Below are 17,859 nucleotides of genomic sequence, written 5' to 3'. Positions count from 1 at the left end.
TTGTGACCCTAAAAAAATCCCTTTACTGTCATTTTCAGGAGGTTGTAAGAGAAAGCAAATGTAGAAGACTCTGTTCAAGATACCATTTTTACCTGGTAATCTAGAGTGACCACTCTAAAACACACATCAGAGCAGTCACAGCATTCTTAAGACGCTTCAGTGGTCTCTCATTGCCTACATGGCATTCAGACTCTAGTAAGGCAAGTGAGATAGTTCATTATCTTTCTAGCCTAAACTCTCACAATTGACCACTGCTTCTTCATCCCACGCTCCACAGTCCCCACACCTGGTACTGTCAGATCCAGCTATAATAAGACCCTAGTAAGTCTTCTGAGCCTGCCAAACCCTTATCCAGTTCCCACACCTGTGCTTCGGCCGGGTCACAGGCTAAAAACCCCTTTTCTCCCCCACTGGCTCGATGAACAGTTACTCCTCTTATGGAAACAGCTTCAGCATTGCCTTTCGTCAAACTTTGTATGAGAATTTAGCTATCCTCCTACAACCCCCATCCCATGAACCTAGCATACTGCTGGGAGCAATTGGCCATGGACCCTGAGTGTCCCTGCAAATTCTTACCAAGTATGCAAAGACCACAAGGCACAGGCTGCAGAGTGGTCAATCTTCAGAGCTGAGGTAATGTCTTCCCCAAGTAGCAGGCTTGCCTCCACTTATTGTAAAAGGAATGAATCCCCTCCAACTTAGTACTCCTTTCCTGTAACACCACCCACTTTGTGTGCAGACATCCATTTATGTCTACCTCGGTCACCCAGGGGCACTTTGGAGGCTTGGGGAGCCATCAAACAGGATGCTGTGGCCACGAGTAATGAAATTCTTTAATGTAGTCTTTGACCCAGGAACCTCATGTGCACTGCCATGAAACAGTAACAGGTTACCTTCTTAGCTTTTAAATAGGGCACAAGCCTGCTGCTGCTAAGTCACTTCAGTCGTGTCCGACTCTGTGCGACCCCGTAGACGGCAACCCACTAGGCTCCCCCGTCCCTGGGATTCTCCAGGCAAGAACACTGGAGTGGGTTGCCATTTCCTTCTCCAATGCATGAAAGTGAAAAGTGAAATTGAAGTGTCGCTCAGTTGGGGCACAAGCCTAGACTGTTCCCAAACTGTGACTTAACACTTGTCATGGAATCTATAGCAGCTGCATTGTTTCCAAGTCTGACCTAATTTAATCCCTCCTGACAGCAGAGACTCATGTGTTTTGCACCTGTTTCCTGAGTATCTATTCTTCTCTATCTACTACATGGCTCCCATTCCCAATAATCAAATACATACCCCAGTATTTTGCTGATCCTTTGCACATGTATTGGTACATTCTCATTTCACTGCTTCTCTTCACCTACTTCCCAACTCATCTCTGTTGTCAATGTCACTGTTTCTTCTGAAAATAAAAATTATTTCAAAAAACTTCCAAAGTCCTTGGTCCTACCCTGAGACAAGGTCAGGTCACTGTTAGGTGCTCCTGTAGCATCATAGCCCATGACATGGTTGGGACTGTGTTGTGTGATTTACTCTAAGGGAGCGCAGCTGCCCAGTCGAAGGCAGAGGAAAGACTGGCAGGTGGTTGAGTTCACTCAGGCTCGGCATATTTGCCTGGCGACTGAAAAAACTAGAAGGATGAGGGAAGTCTGGCTGTTTGCAAGAGTGAGCCCACTAGAGTTCTCTAGAGAAACAGAACCAATGGAGTAAATGGAGCTTAAGAAACAGGCTCAAAGAATTGTGGGGGCTGGCAAGTTTGAAACCTAGGGCAGGCCAGAAATTCAGGTTAACAGTTGATGTTGCAGCCCTGAAACAGCTTGGAAACTGGCAGGGTTTCTAGGGTGCAGGCCCAAGAATTCTAATTCAGGAAACTGCAGTCTGTTCTTAAGGCCTCAACTGACTGGATGAGGCCCACCCACACTAAAAATCTGCAATCTGCTTTACTCAGTTTACTGATTTAAATGTTTATTACATCTAAAAAATACCTAGACAGGTGTTTCAACAAACAACTTGGCACCAGAGCCTAGCCAAACTGAAACATAAAATTAACCATCACATCTAACATATCCATCAGTGAAGCCAATTTTCAATGATTGAGGAAGAGTGCAAGGACCAACCTGGGCCTCCTTTGTGTCATCATTTTCAGTTTGACAAAGTGCAGTGAGAAATTCCAAAACAGTTAAAAGAATTGATTCCTGCCATCCAACAACTGAGCTACCTGAGAAGAAAATTTCTGCACACAAAAACAAGCTTACATAGCATGTTGCTGCTTACTCTGAAGTGTCTGTGCAGTTCTACTGTTGAGGGGTCTGGATTTTCTCTTTGATCAACATGAGGGCTGTTTTCCTTAGAGAAGTTGACTATACCTACTTGAAACCCAAGAAAGGCATGAGAAACTCACCCGATGCTCTAGGGCAAGATTCTGAGAGGCAATGATATTATGATTAAGTGGATTAAGTCTGTCAAAGCACACTTTGCTAGATTCCAGGGCAGTAGAGATAATATCTAAAATTGGTACAGTGAGAAGTAGTATGAGCTAATTATTTAAAACATACAGAAAAAAATATTTAAATTGGGGAAGCACTACAGAAGACTGGAGATGGCCTCTGCTTTCTTCACTTTAACTATATGCATGTATTTTTATTTTGTTTTTTAGAGGTAGGACCCTGGTGTCTTTATTTTTATTTTGTGATTTTTTTTTTTTTTTTTGGCCATGCTGTAAGGCATGTGGGATCATATTTCCTGGCCAGGGATTAAACCTGTGCCTGCTGCAGTGGGAGCTCGGAGTCTTAACCACTGAAGACTGATAAGTCCCCTGGTATCTTTATTTTTACACAGACTGTTTTTAAAGCAGTATTAGGTTCACAGCAAAACTGAGCAGAAGGCACAGAGTTCCCATATGCCCCCTGTGCTGTGCTTAGCCGTATCCAACTCTTTGCAACTCCACGGGCTGTAGCCCGCCAGGCTCCTCTGTCTATAGGGATTCTCCATGCAAGAATACTGGAGTGGATTGCCATGCCCTCCTCCAGGGGATCTTCCCAGGGATCAAACCCAGGGGTCTCCTGCATTGCAGGTGAATTCTTTACCAGCTGAGCTACCAGGGAAGCCCCCCATATGCCCCCTACCCCCACATATAATAAACTTCACTGTTACCAATTTCCGCCCCCACCCTGAGTGGTCCATTTGTTACAGGTGATGAACCTACACTGATACATCATTATCACCCAAATTTTCTAGTCTACATTAGGCTTGGTGTCATATACTCTATTCAGTTCAGTTCAGTCACTCAGTCATGTCCGACTCTTTGCAACCCCATGGACTGCAGCATGCCAGGCTTCCCTGTCCATCACTAACTCCCGGAATTTACCCAAACTCATATCCATTGAGTCGGTAATGCCATCCAACCATCTCATCCTCTGTCGTCCCCTTCTCCTCCTGCCTTCAATCTTTCTCAGCATCAGGGTCTTTTCAAATGAGTCAGCTCTTCGTATCAGGTGGCCAAAGTATTGGAATTTCAGCTTCAGCATCAGTCCTTCCAATGAACACCCAGGACTGATTTCCTCTAGGATGGACTGGTTTGATCTCCTTGCAGTTCAAGGGACTCTCAAGAGTCTTCTCCAACACCACAGCTCAAAAGCATCAATTCTTCGGTGCTCAGCTTTCTTTATAGTTCTCTCATAGCCATACATGTCTACTGGAAAAACCATAGCTTTGACTTGATGAACCTTTATTGGCAAAGTAAAGTAATATATGAGAACCCGATATATTCTATAGGTTTGGACAAATATATAGTGACGATTTTTCACCATCACAGTAATACAGAAAATAGTCTGACTGTCCTAAAAACTTCCCCTGTGCTTCACCTATTCCTCCCTCTCTCCCCACCAACTCCTGGCAACCACTGATCTTTTCATTGTCTCCACAGTTTTGCCTTCTCCAGAATGTCATATAGGTGGACTCATAGAGTATGTACTCTTTTCAGACAGGCATCTTTCACTTAGTCATAGCCATTTAAGTTCACTCCATGTCTTTTCATGGCATGACAGCGCATTTCTTTTTAGGATCAAATAATATTCTATTGTCTGGATGTACCACAGTTTGTTCATTTATGTACTTTATTTTTATTTTAAAGAGTACTCCATCCCAACAACACACACAGTTAGAAAATCTAAGCCTCCTCTTCTGTGACACCTTCCCTATTCTTGCTAGTGTTTCCCAGAACTTGGCCACTATTATAGTGCTTACTTAGCACTTCATTTCTAATTACTTTATTCATCCCTCCTGCTCCATCAACAGTTTGCCTTGTTCATAAGAGATGTCCTATTATTGAAATGCCTGAATCAGAGAAGTAAGGTATAACTAGGTGATGCCAAGAACGGATCCTGGGTATGACTGTCAATGTGCTGCTCACCATGAGGCATTACCTAAAAATCTCTATTTAGAAAAAGTACACGCACATATTTTAATGTACTTATTACATGTATTTGTCACCAATGCATCACAAGGAAGTCACAAAAAGTAGGCTTAGTTTAGTTCACAATATAGATTCCATGAAAACATATTTCTCATTTTCTCTGCAGCTTACCATACCTATATAAATTTAAAGCAGCTAAACAACATTTGAGATTACACTGATACAAAACTGTAATTCACATTTTAGAAACTTGTGAAATAAAAGGTCATGGTGGAGAAAGAGTCAGAAATCTGTAAAATTACTAAAGTGTCACAGTACCATTTTTTTTTCTAAAAACACCTCAATAAAACCAAAAACTATGGAAAACACAAAAGTCAAATCAGAGATTTTGGTTTAGTACTTTCCCTGAGTCTCTTGTTTTATTTAAAAAAATCAAATGTAAAAAATGTAAGTAAGGCTAGTTCAAAAGCGACCCGAAGGTCTCGCCTCCTCTATGGTGCCACAAAGAATACATTTAAGACCAGAGGCTACATGCACAAGTGGTCCCAGGGCGATATTCAAATGCTGGTTTGCTGTGTCCCCACCACAGGGTTATGTGACCGCTGCTGCCTGCCGCATATGGGCTCAAAGAGCGGTCAACAGTTTCTCCTGGCCTGCCCTGACACAGCATATGAGACTAAATACTGAACGAAGAGAAAAAGACTGTGGTTATTAATAAATATTATAATTCTAGGTGGATATGGACACTACACCACATCAAGGTATGCACCTAAAAACGTTTATGTTTTAAAAATCTTACATAAGCAAGGACTGAAGGCAAGTCACCTCAGATGTTAACAAACAAAAAAAACTTAAAAAAATCTAATCCATTAGATCTTAATAAAGTAGAGCAAGTGGTGAATTAATGAATTAATGCTTGGAATTAGAGGCGCACACTGACTGGAAAAGGCTGTCATCTCCTTGTTCCTTGAAATCAGCCCCTGCGGTGTCTCTACTTGATCGTCTCATCGGAAACACGTTTGCAAGTGATCTAGCACTTCACTGAAAGGCATATAATCCAAGGAAGGCTAAAACGTTTGTTAGAATCTAAAAAAGCTTATCTTCTACTTCAAATGTACTAGGTTACTTCCTGTGCTTCTACCGTAAGGTCACTAAGTCGTGTGGATCATATTAACACTTGCTAGTCAAATGTAGGAAAATTTTTTTGCACAGACATCTTTTTACCATCAGGGCATTTCAAAGCAGGTGGCAGATCACTGCTGTATGTCTCCCTTTTGAAATCTTGACTGCAGGCCAACAGCCAACATTTCAAAAGCTAATTCACTGTCTTAAAATTGGGAGGTGGAATGATGGCTCTAACCACCAAAATAACTGCTAGTTATTGAATTTAATAATATAAACACCTCATCACACAGGTGAGGAAAGCGAGGCACAAAAGGTATTTTTTTTTTTTTAAAGAGAATGCTAGTGATAGATAACTCTGGGGTATAATGGATTCAAATTTAATTGAATCTGATGTATTTAATTGTATGATATATAATGAACAATGAACTCACATGTCCTGTTTGCATCACACCACCTTAGTCTAACCTCTTGCAAACTCTTTAAAGCATGGACCTGGCAAATGACACTTAACCACGTGTCTTCTCTAACCAAGCTAGCTAATGCTTGAGTGAAAAAAACAAAACAAAACACATATTGTTGTATTAAATGCAATTAGCAATGTTCAATTATGAAAATATTCCATAAGTGAATTTCAATAACTCTTAAACATTCCACAAAATTTCCTAAGGAACTGTGAGAGTAATACCTGGCAATCCTCTCTAAAACAGAAATTCACCTATCTGCTGCATTACTGCTGATGATCTGAACTCTAAAAGATAACAGTACTGAATAAAACTGAAAGGATCATCCAAATTCCTAGATAATACCAAAGTATTTATCCAGGATTACTGAATAAATCACAGCAATTCCGCATCCTTTTCAGAAAAAAAAAAATCTCATAACTTAGAACACAAGCATGTGGCTTTTCACACTGTACCAACTTAGTAACAGTAAACGGAGGTATAACCACTACCACTCCTTCACCAACTTCTGTGTCCTGAAACACCATGTCTGCCCCTGGCAGCTACCATTCCAATTCCACAGGGTATTTTCCAGTCAGACAAGCTGTACAATGATCACTCTTTTCAAAACATTCCACACCATTCCCATTTTCTTGAATCATAATATCTTCCTTTGTACAATGACCATTGTTTTCAAAACATTCCAGACCATTCCCATTTTCTTGAACCATAATGTCTTGCTTTTTCTCTCTCTGTTTTTTCAACGTTATTCCTTCTTGTACAGATGAAACCAGTCCTTCTACTGACAGATACACAACACTGCTTGCTCCTAAAAGGGGAAAGAGGGGGAAAAGGTCATGACACTTCCTTTGGAACGGAAGAACTGCCTAACAGACAACAGTTACAAACAGGAAAACATAAGCCAGAATGAAAATTTCTCCTTTAGCCGCTCTCTTTTTTTTAATTTATTTTTTAAAAATTTCAATTATTTACTAATTTATTGGCCGCATGGCTTCTGGGATCTTAGTTCCTCGACTAGGGATTGAACCTGGGCCCTCAGCAGTAAGCGCTCATAGTCCTAGTCACTAGACTGCTAGGGAATTCCCTCCTTTAGCCTCTCTTAGAAAAAAAAGGAGGGGGGTGATGGTGGCTGGAGCATCAGTAAAACACAGGGTCTTTATTATTTTTTAAAATTTTAAATTGGAATTTGAGGGATAACATAATTTAAAATAGCACTGGAGAATTTGTGTCTAAAATGGATTCAGAAGGCTTCAGGAGTCAGTTTTCTTGAATAATAGATTTTGAAGTCAGGAAGATCTGGGTTCACATTTAAGCTCAAGGTCATTTACTTTTCCCAGGTCTATATTTTTCATCTATCAGATAAGGGAAATACTAACTATAGCATTTTTGTAATATTATTACAATAATATAGATACGGTCCTGGCAAAGTGAGTGTTCACAATATATCAGTTGGGTAATGTTGGAAATGCTTAGCTGGTAAGGTTCAGACCCAACCAGGCATGACCAGTTAAGAGAAACACCAGCCATAAAGCAGTGAATGTGGTGGGCATACCACATGGATGAACATGTAGATGATGTTTATAGTTTATACCTCACCTGAATTTGAAAGGTAAATGTCTTCCCAGGATGACCTCCATCTGCAAGTCTTCTGACCTCATTGTTAATGATGCGTCTACACAAGCTTTTCACTTCTGATTTGTACCCACATCCAAATAGTTTTATTAGAAATCTGTGGTGAAAGTACTTGTTTTTCTTCTGATCTGAGCTTTGGGAGATGTGAACTGATATGCAATCTCTGCTGTGAAAGCCCTTCTTCCTTCTCCTCCAAGCTCACCTGGCCTAGCTCTCTGTCACAGCACTCACTATCGTTCGTCTGCTCAGCATACATAACGTCTTCGTTTAACAAATATCGAACACTATTTTTCATTAAAAGTGTAAAGACTGATAAGCTTGGATTTTCTGTTAAAAAATGAATAAAGATCAAAGTTTATAGAAATTTTGATACCTACCTAGATAATCTGAAATATGCTCAAATTCTGGTTTATTGGCAATAAGCTCTTCTTTTGTTGGTATGTTTATTCCCATGAAGCATGGATATCTAATTGGTGGTGAAGCTACGCGAATATGTACCTTGGAAAGAAATCATTTCATGCATTAAATAGTTCGACATTCACTGGAAGAACAATTATGCAAAATTCTGTCACTGGCAAATGTAACATAAAATTGTTTTACAGAATGTTTTAAAAACATATGGGCAGTAAAGCATACTACAAAATTTCTTTCAAAATAACAGGTAGAAAAAAATCATGTGATATATATACAGAACTCCATGTGTTCAGTCAGAATTACTTTTAGAATTAACTTAAAGAATGACCAAGAATCCTACTTGAGCAGCCCTGTTCTAGACCCTAAAGTGACCTGGACAAGAATTTTGAAATGTTATCCACTTGTAAAGGGTTCTTTATACAGAGCTGCCCATTGTTTCTTTCTGTCACCTACTGACAAGGATATTTCTTTCTTCTGATCTCTCCTTTCTCATTTATTACATTCCTAGAACCACCTTCATTTTTCTCTTCTAACACTTGAAAGGAACTTTTGCCTACCTCTTATTTTACCATTTTATTAGTATAAAGAAAATAACACCTACCAGGATATAATTAAAAAAAAAAACACCTTACTATTACAAATAGCTATATTTGTCTACTTTTCTAAATCTATCATTATTTTCTGACTTTTGTCAGGAAAATTTACAAAGCTATAATCAGTGTCCACATTTACTTTTTCCCTTTCTTATAAGAGCAAAGATTTCCCCATGTTTAGCAGTCTTTATAGTTTTTAATGGTTGCATTGTATTTCATCACACTGATGTATCAATTTACCAAATTATTTCCTGCTGGTAGATATATCAGCTATTTCCAGTTCTTGTATTTATTTGTGTCTTATTCCTTTTTTACTATAGTATGGGTGCTGAACTAACTTTACACTTCTTTGTCTTCATTACATGATTTTCACAGAATTCCAAAGAGATTATCATAATCATAAGTAGTCATTAAAAAAGGCTAGAAACCTTAAGCATAATTATCTTAAGACTGTCATACTGCTTTCTATATCATTTTCTCCACAATGGATTTTATTTCTAAATCTGATCAACTATTAGTAAATGACACATCTCATTTAGTAATATGAATTATTGAAGTATTTAGTTAGAATAAGCTTTGCGATGTGATAATATAACCCAATGTGTCAAATTATTACAGTAGGACTGCTTCTACATCTTAATAAAAAAGTAATCAATATCCCACAAATTTAAAAGTATTCTATTTTATGATTTGTTAGTTTTAAATTAGGTTTGTAAAAACTTTAACATAAAATTTTACCGACTTTATCATATTGTAATTTATAGGACAGGTGTTTTAATATTACTTACCTCTTTTGCACCAGATTCTCTGAGTAACTTGATTATGGGTGAGATGGTATTGCCTCTCACAATTGAATCGTCTATAAGAACAATTCTTTTTCCTTTAAAGTTGTCTGACAGTACTCCAAATTTTTTCGCAACGCCGAGTTGCCTTAGCCTCATGTTTGGCTGAATGAATGTCCTTCCCACGTACCGGTTTTTACAGAGCACCTCCACATAGGGGAGCCCACACTGCCAGAGAAGGAGCAAACAGACAGTGAGCGGCCACACGTGGAGAGCGAGGGCCCTGTCTTCTCTAGGTCACGCTTCCATTAGAACATGGGTGTAAAAACTTTAAACGCAGTTATAATTCTGAGCTCTCCATCATCAGATTATAATTTTCCTTCACTAACTAAACTGTAGGGAAGACAAGGCAAAGAGAAAAATGATCAAAAGTCTTCTACTTAGTGGGAAAAGCAATTCATTTTACTAGAATTTGTAATGCTTCTTTCTTATGTGTTGTTATTTCTCTATCTTGGAAGAAAATGCTAAGAATGTGAACATATGACAAAAAATAAATCACTATGAAAAACATCCACATACTGTATGCATATTATTTCTTTAGAAAGTTTATAAACTGAACTTCCCAACACAATGAATGTTGGGTATTACACCCCAGAATCACTATAATTATATAATCTACTTGGTTATGAAAAACGCAGTTAAGCATAGTACTAAGAACATTATACAAAATTTTAAAAAATAGCTTTATTATTACCCATACTCAGCAGGAAACCAGTGGCTTATGAGGGTACTTTATAATAAGTAAATATTACTACTAAACTATATATATAGTATGATGATACCTTTCTAAAATGAGGGGATCATTCTCCTAGTCTTTGGGTGAATTTTTTGTGGATCTGCTAAAAAACAGTGCCACTAAATGAAAAGGCTGGAAAATAAGTAACTCTTGTAAAGAAACACTGTCTTTTTCCTTACTCATAAATTGATGAGTTTCTCTTTATATACATGGATTTCTAATCCCAGTGCTAAATAAGCAATTCACTGTGTGTTAAGGAAGAGAAAATACCTTTGCTGCGTAACCGAGAGCGGCAGGAGTAGCGGATTCTGGGACCGTGCTAACCAAGTCTGCATCCACGGGGGCTTCAATGGCCAGCTGCTGACCACAACGGTATCTTACTGTGTAAACCATCTGGTCTAGAATATTTGGAAAAGGAAACAGATTTTTACTTAGTATAATATAGCCCAGCACATCATTATTGTAAGAAACTAGCTTGTTCAAACGCTATAGAATTGAGTACCAAAAGAAAAGCAAGACAAAAAAACACTAAAGTGGAAACACATAAATCAGGGGGAATTCACTCTTTAAAAAAAAAAAAGAAAATTAACCTTGGGATTTCCCTAGTGGTCCAGTGGTTAAGAATTCAACTTGCAATTCAGGGGACGAGGGTTCAATCCCTGGTCAGGGAACGAAGATCCCACATGCTGCAGAGCAGCTAAGCCCGTGTGCTCTGGAACCTTCCTGCCACAACTAGAGAGCCAGGCTGCTGCAACTACTGAAGCCGGCGCGCTACCCTGAGAGAGTCCACGCACCACAGCAAAAGGTCCCACGTGACATAATGAAGGCCCGAGGTGCCACAACCCAGACCCGAAGCAGCCAGATACATGTAAGTAAGCTAATCAGTTAATCAAAAAAATTAACCTTAATACATAGCTAAAAATCATAATCTTTACCCCAAAAAGGAAAAAAATCTGACAGTCAGAGGAACTGTCATCTTTTCACAACATTTATCTGTGCCTTCAAAGCCTTTGGGCCCAAGTACTTTCTTGTTTCAGTGAGATAACAGATTTACATCAATAGTTAGAGATATTTTACTCACCTTCAAATATACTATCTGGTCTTGCAAAATAAACATATTCAAAGATGCAGAAAGCCATTGCATTTCCTTCAGACCTTGGTATAATATCAAGAGTTTGGACTTTATGTCTGGATATTTCCACAATTTCTCCAGGCAAGACTTCACGGTAATATCTTGGGAAACAATGTTAAAGGAGACTTGAAGCAAACCAGTCCTTAAGGCTAATTATCTATTATAAAGTGCACAGAGTCCCTTTCCTTATAAAGGAAAAAGGGTTCAGTTTAATACAAAGTCTATTGACTTTAAAAAAAATATTCCTCCAACAGTAATTTCTATAAATCTGCTACCCTACACTTGAATTTAGAATTTAAAAAAATAAAAGTCCTGCATTTTGTTGATTTGTAATGGAATGAAGGTTAAAGAGAACATTTTTATCCAGGCTTAAACTTTTTTGCTCATAACTATTCCTTGTTGCAGAGCTTCTTCCTTTCTAAAATAAGTCTCACGGTATTTTGAAGACAAGATCCCAGTTCCAGGATGAGCAGGTACTAGTGGAGCGTCAGGGTTTCCCTAGTGGTTCTGGGGTAAAGAATCTGCCTGCTAATGCAGGTGACATGGGTTCCATCCCTGGGTTAGGAAGGTGCCCTGGAGAAGGAAATGGCAATCCCCTCCAGTATTCTTGCCTGGGAAACCCCAAGGACATAGAAGCCTGGTGGACTATAGTCCATGGGTTCACAGAAGTCAGACACGACTTAGTGACTAAACCATGACATGAATGTCAGTGCAACTGCTTAGCACAATGTACACAAGAAGCTGCATTTAAAAGCATGCGTTCTTGCAGACATCAGAAGCAAAACTTTCATGTAAAAATTTTTTTAATTGATACGGAAAAGTTGTTATGTTGAATGATACAAAATTTACCTTGCACCGATAGATAAAAAGCTACAAGATTCTGAAGACACCACCCATCCTTCTGTTTCTGATGGTTTTTTTTCTGTAAATCACAAGACAATTCAGTTATTGAATTCAAGAAATTTAAAAGAGGCTACCTACTGCAGGAGAACAGTTAAACACCAATTTTATAAACAAAAGTTCTCAGACACTATCCATGACTATGACTTTAAGAACTCCTCGTCTGACTAGCACCAAAGATAAGATCGCAAGCTTCCTTCAAACAAAATGACTTCCTGGCTTGAATAAGACATCTGACAAGTCAAAAAGAAAATCACTGAAATCATATTGCGCAAATGAAAAAGCTGGGCAAAGGATATGAATAGGCCGTTCAGTCAGGACAAAATAGGAATGCCCATTAAATATATTAAAAGTGGCTCATCCTCAGAAATACTCAAGGAAATGTACTTTAAAAACTAAGTGCCAAGACTTCCCTGGCAGTCCAGTGGTTTAAAAGTCGGTGCTTCCCAGCAAGATCCTCTATGACCCACCTCCCAGAATATTGGAAATAAAAGCAAAACTAAAACAAATGGGACCTAATGAAACTTAAAAGCTTTTGCACTACAAAGGAAACTATAAGCAAGGTGAAAAGACAGCCTCAGATTGGGAGAAAATAATAGCAAATGAAGAAACAAAGGATTAATCTCAAAAATATACAAGCAACTCCTGAAGCTCAATTCCAGAAAAATAAATGACCCAATCAAAAAATGGGCCAAAGAACTAAACAGACATTTCTCCAAAGAAGACACACAGATGGCTAACAAACACATGAAAAGATGCTTAACATCACTCATTATCAGAGAAATGCAAATCAAAACCACAATGAGGTACCATTACATGCCAGTCAGAATGGCTGCTATCTAAAAGTCTGCAAGCAATAAATGCTGGAGAGGGTGTGGAGAAAAGGGAACCCTCTTACACTGTTGGTGGGAATGCAAACTAGAGCAGCCACTATGGAAAACAGTGTGGAGATTTCTTTAAAAACTGGAAATAGAACTGCCATATGACCCAGCAATCCCACTCCTGGGCATACACACCGAGGAAACCAGATCTGAAAGAGACACGTGCACCCCAATGTTCATCGCAGCACTGTTTATAATAGCCAGGACATGGAAGCAACCTAGATGCCCATCAGCAGATGAATGGATAAGGAAGCTGTGGTACATATATACCATGGAAGATTACTCAGCCGTTAAAAAGAATTCATTTGAATCAGTTCTAATGAGATGGATGAAACTGGAGCCCATCATACAGAGTGAAGTAAGCCAGAAAGATAAAGAACATTACAGCATTCTAACACATATATATGGAATTTAGAAAGATGGTAATGATAACCCTATATGCAAAACAGAGAGAGAGACACAGAAGTACAGAACAGACTTTTGAACTCTGTGGGAGAAGGTGAGGGTGGGATGTTTCGAAAGAACAGCATGTATATTATCTATGGTGAAACAGATCACCAGCCCAGGTTGGATGCATGAGTCAAGTGCTCGGGCCTGGTGCACTGGGAGGACCCTGAGGAGTCGGGTGGAGAGGGAAGGGGAAGGGGGCATCGGGATGGGGAATACGTGTAACTCTATGGCTGATTCATGTCAATGTATGACAAAACCCACTGAAATGTTGTGAAGTAATTAGCCTCCAACTAATAAAAAGAAAAAAAAAAAAAAGAAATACATTTCATAAGACTGTAAAAAAAAAAAAAGTCGGTGCTTCCAATACAAGAAGTATGACTCCAATTACTGATCAGGGAACTAAGATCCCACGTCCTACCTGGAGTGGCTAAAAAAGAGGGAAGAACTAGGTGCCACTTTTTCCTTTTTACCTAGCTTTTTTATTCAGTAAGTTCCTAATGCCTAAACATTTCAGGGTGTGCTATAGTAGGACAATGGCTTGGAAAAACATTATGAAATTATTATATTTCTTTTGAAGTTCATTACCTTTATCATTTATATCAGAAATAGGAATAAGACGGCCAATGCATAGAGGACGATTTCCATAGGGATCTCGGACTGCATAAATCACATCTTTGTGCATTATAAGCAGAGAGTATGCTGTGGGTGCTTCTTTCATTAAATTTTTAATCCTGGAATCAATTAAATAATTCAATGAATAACCTTCATTATAAACACATGCAAGACAAAGGTCACATTATCACAGCTGCAAAGTCAGTCTACTTTTACAATTACCTTGCTACCCAGTCTGGGGTATCATCTTGTTCCTGAGGAGGGGTATAAGCCAGTAGCTGGGTGATCATTTCACTATCAGAACTTGTTGACAGACCAATACCATGACGCAGAAGCTGTTTGGAAAGGAGAAAAGTCACAGCCGTTAGAGGGGAAGCTTCAACTCTCCCTTCACCCAACAGCCTGCCATCACAGAAAGATTTCAGATATTGTGCAGATGATGTTATAGAATCCTGCATTCTAACCAATGGTACGGATGTAGATCTAATAATATACTAATAGATACTGTATATCTACTGCTGGAGGCAATGGGAAGTCTCTGAAGCTTTTCAAACAGGAAAAAAAAAAGTGCTTTAGGAGGTATACAGGAAAGCCTTTGAAAACTAAGTTTTACCCTGCAGCGGGTAGGTGGGGGGCAGATGGAGAGAGCAGGAGGGTTTGGGCCTGCGGTTCTGACTGTCTCAGGCCAGTCCTGACAAACAGGACACATCCCCAGGAGTGGCATGATGCAGTAGGGGCTTTCCACCGGCTTGCCCCGCGGTGATGGTGGCGCCCCAGCCTCACTGGTCAGCCCGGATGCAGTGAGAAGTGCTGAGATGAGCCGAGTGCCTGCGTAAGGGGTGAGGTCTAGAAATAACGAACAAGGTATTGTCTGGAATTGAACTGTTGGTGGTGATCTCTAAACACTGAGTTTTAAAATAGTTTACTTCATACTTATATTTTTGACTGAATAAAAATTTTGTTTTCATTTGGTAGCAAAAAACTGTATTATTACAATGACAATGCCAGAGCCTAAGAAGAGGATAGCACACAGTTTTGAGAATAATTAAATCAATTTTCCAAATCACCATTCCAAAGCAATGCATCAGAACCACTTGAGGGGCATATTATACTGCAGATTAGGCGACCTCATTCCCACCCCAGACTCTGGGGGGAATATCTTAGAATTTGTAATGAGAACAAGTACTCTGGGTAATTCTGTTATAGTTGTTCTTTGCAGTTAGGTAACAGGTGGCAACAACAAGATAATACACTTTACCAAGACCCTCCATACTTCTTTACAATAATTTATCACAATCATGAAAAAAACATAAAAAAAAAAACAAACCCTTACCTTTTTCCTTAAGCGAGCAGCATTAACTAATTCACCATTATGTGCCACAGCTATTTTCCCATGAAGTGTTTCAACAACAAAGGGCTGGCAATTTTCTAATTCACAGTTTCCTGTAGTGGCATACCTTGTGTGTCCAATTCCAAGATTTGAAGTATATAATTTCTTCAAATTGTCTTCAGTAAATACGTGATTTACAAGACCCATTCCCTTCAAAGTCAAAATAAAAGCTCATCTTAGGGGAAAAAACACTAGTAGCACTTTCATAAGCTTCTGCTCAGACAATTCCAAATTAGAAAATGCAGTTCACTTAATTTCTCTGTGCTTCAGAATTCTAATCTTAAAAAAAAAAAAAGACTAACCTAATTGTAAGAACTGTGAAGCATTAAAATATATATCTGAGGTGGAATTCATATAACAAAATTAATCAAGCTTGTTTTATAAGATTGTTGTTTAGTCACTAAGTCGTGTCTGACTCTTTTGCCATCTCATGGACTGTAGCCCTCCAGGCTCTTCTGTCCATGGAATTCTCCAGGCAAGAATACTGGAGTGGGTAGCCAACCCATTCTCCAGTGGATCTTCCTGACCCAGGGATTGAACCCGAGTCTCCTGCATTGCAGGCAGATTCTTTACCTACTGAGTCACCTGTTTCATAAGATACTTCTTGATAAAACATTGAAGAACAGATTACTGTGGTTAACATTTGCCAACTATAATCAACTAAATTATAATTTTAAATTCAAAGTATGTTAATGTATTCAAATAAATGATAACTTGTCTGAGTCAATCTAGCAAATTATCACTGGGAGAGAAATGCCCGTAGAAGAACAAATAAAAACAGTTGACCCATGAACAATACAGGCTTGGACCGCACAGGTCCACTTATTCACGGATTTTTTTTCCAATAAATATATCAGAAAAAAATTTTGGAGATTAGCAATGATAAAAAAATACAGTGAGCCATGTAGCCTAGAGTAAAAAATTTAAGAAACTGAATATGTCATGGATGCATAAAACATTTGTAGATACTAATCTATTTTATCATTTACTACCATAAAAATATACAGAAATCTATTATAAAATGTTAACATTTATCAAAACTTATGCACACAAAAAATACAAACCATAAGTGGTGCTATTTGCTTTTTCAAGAAATGTAAACAAGCATAAGGGTGCAGTATTAAGTAATTGCATAAAATGAACTGTAGTCCATATTGCACTACTGAAATTATTTTGGAGTCACCTCCTGTTAATATTGTGGGGAGTTCAAGTGTTGCAAGTATCCACCTGAATGCAAGTATGCCATCTAATGTTAATCACCTCTGGGTGAACCACTCATCTCTACATCAAGTTGCTTACTGCAGTGAAAAGCCTCTCTCCCAGCTACTGAGTATTTTCCTTCGTGTTCAGTGCGATACTGGAAACCCTGAGTGACACCCTGGGACTCACACAAAGCGACACTCGTGACACTGGCAGTGCTCTCAAGAAGCAACGCCGTGACCTCACAAGAAAAAGGTGAACCGCCTGAGGTCTACTGTAGACTGTGGCCTACAGCTGTGGTGGCCCTCCATTTCAAGATACATGAATCCAGCATAAAGACCATTGCAAAAAAAAAAAAAAAAGAAAGAAAGGAAAACACATGAAGCCATTGTTGCAGCTATCCCAGCTGGCACAAACACTTCGTACTTTTTGTGAAACACTCTTTTATCTCATATTGAAAACGCAGCTCTTAGGTGGGTTCAGGATTGCTATAAGAAAGGCATACCTATTAAATAAGATTTGAGAAAAAGTGTAGTTATTTAAATGAGGACAATGCAAAAGGAAGGTGAAGGATCTAAAGCTGGAGAATTAAATGTCAGCGAAGGATGGCTGGAGATTTTTAGGGAGAGGTTTGGCTTAAAAAACATCAAGGTTTAAGGCCAGAAAGGATGGACTAACTCTCCCGTTTTATGCAAATGCAGTAGTGTTTATATTAGGACTGCCCTTATCTACAAGTTGCGAACCCCTGAACCTTGAAGGGAAACGATAAACAGCAGCTGCTAGTCTTCTAACTCATGACTGAACCATAAAGCCTGCACAACATGAACTCTTTTTCTGGATTGATTGATACCATTCCTGAAGTCAGGAAGTACCCTGCCAGTAAAGCACTGCTTTTTAAAGTTCTTTTGGTATTGGGCAATGCCCTTGGCTACTCAGAACCCCATAAGTTCAACAGTGTTGAAGCCCAGTGGTCGAAGCGATCTGCTTGCTCCCAAACACGACATCTCTAATTCAGCCCCGATTGTCAGGGGATCATAAGGACGTTCAAGGCCCATTACAGTCCTATGGAAAGGACTGTCGGTGCCA

The 17,859-nt window shown here is 39.0% G+C and overlaps 1 protein-coding gene across 2 annotated transcripts in view; it reads right to left on the bottom strand.

The window, feature by feature from the left end:
* Positions 1 to 4,428: 4,428 nt before the first annotated feature.
* PPAT (phosphoribosyl pyrophosphate amidotransferase) overlaps positions 4,429 to 17,859 on the bottom strand; it is a 35,416-nt gene continuing 21,985 nt past the window's right edge. For both annotated transcript variants that reach the window (XM_065914733.1, XM_065914734.1), the window contains exons 3-11: positions 15,517 to 15,723; positions 14,406 to 14,518; positions 14,157 to 14,302; positions 12,190 to 12,262; positions 11,290 to 11,441; positions 10,479 to 10,606; positions 9,419 to 9,640; positions 8,001 to 8,121; positions 4,429 to 6,799 (exon numbers count right to left, since the gene is read on the bottom strand). In XM_065914733.1, the coding sequence (XP_065770805.1) occupies positions 6,534 to 6,799; positions 8,001 to 8,121; positions 9,419 to 9,640; positions 10,479 to 10,606; positions 11,290 to 11,441; positions 12,190 to 12,262; positions 14,157 to 14,302; positions 14,406 to 14,518; positions 15,517 to 15,723 (1,428 nt within the window). In that variant the 3' untranslated portion in view covers positions 4,429 to 6,533. The remainder of the gene's footprint in view (positions 6,800 to 8,000; positions 8,122 to 9,418; positions 9,641 to 10,478; positions 10,607 to 11,289; positions 11,442 to 12,189; positions 12,263 to 14,156; positions 14,303 to 14,405; positions 14,519 to 15,516; positions 15,724 to 17,859) is intronic.

Source organism: Muntiacus reevesi, chromosome 22 (genome assembly GCF_963930625.1).
Source record: "Muntiacus reevesi chromosome 22, mMunRee1.1, whole genome shotgun sequence".
NCBI lineage: Eukaryota > Metazoa > Chordata > Mammalia > Artiodactyla > Cervidae > Muntiacus > Muntiacus reevesi.
The sequence above is the reverse complement of the archived record's forward strand: the minus strand, read 5'-3'. Positions and strand labels throughout refer to the sequence as shown.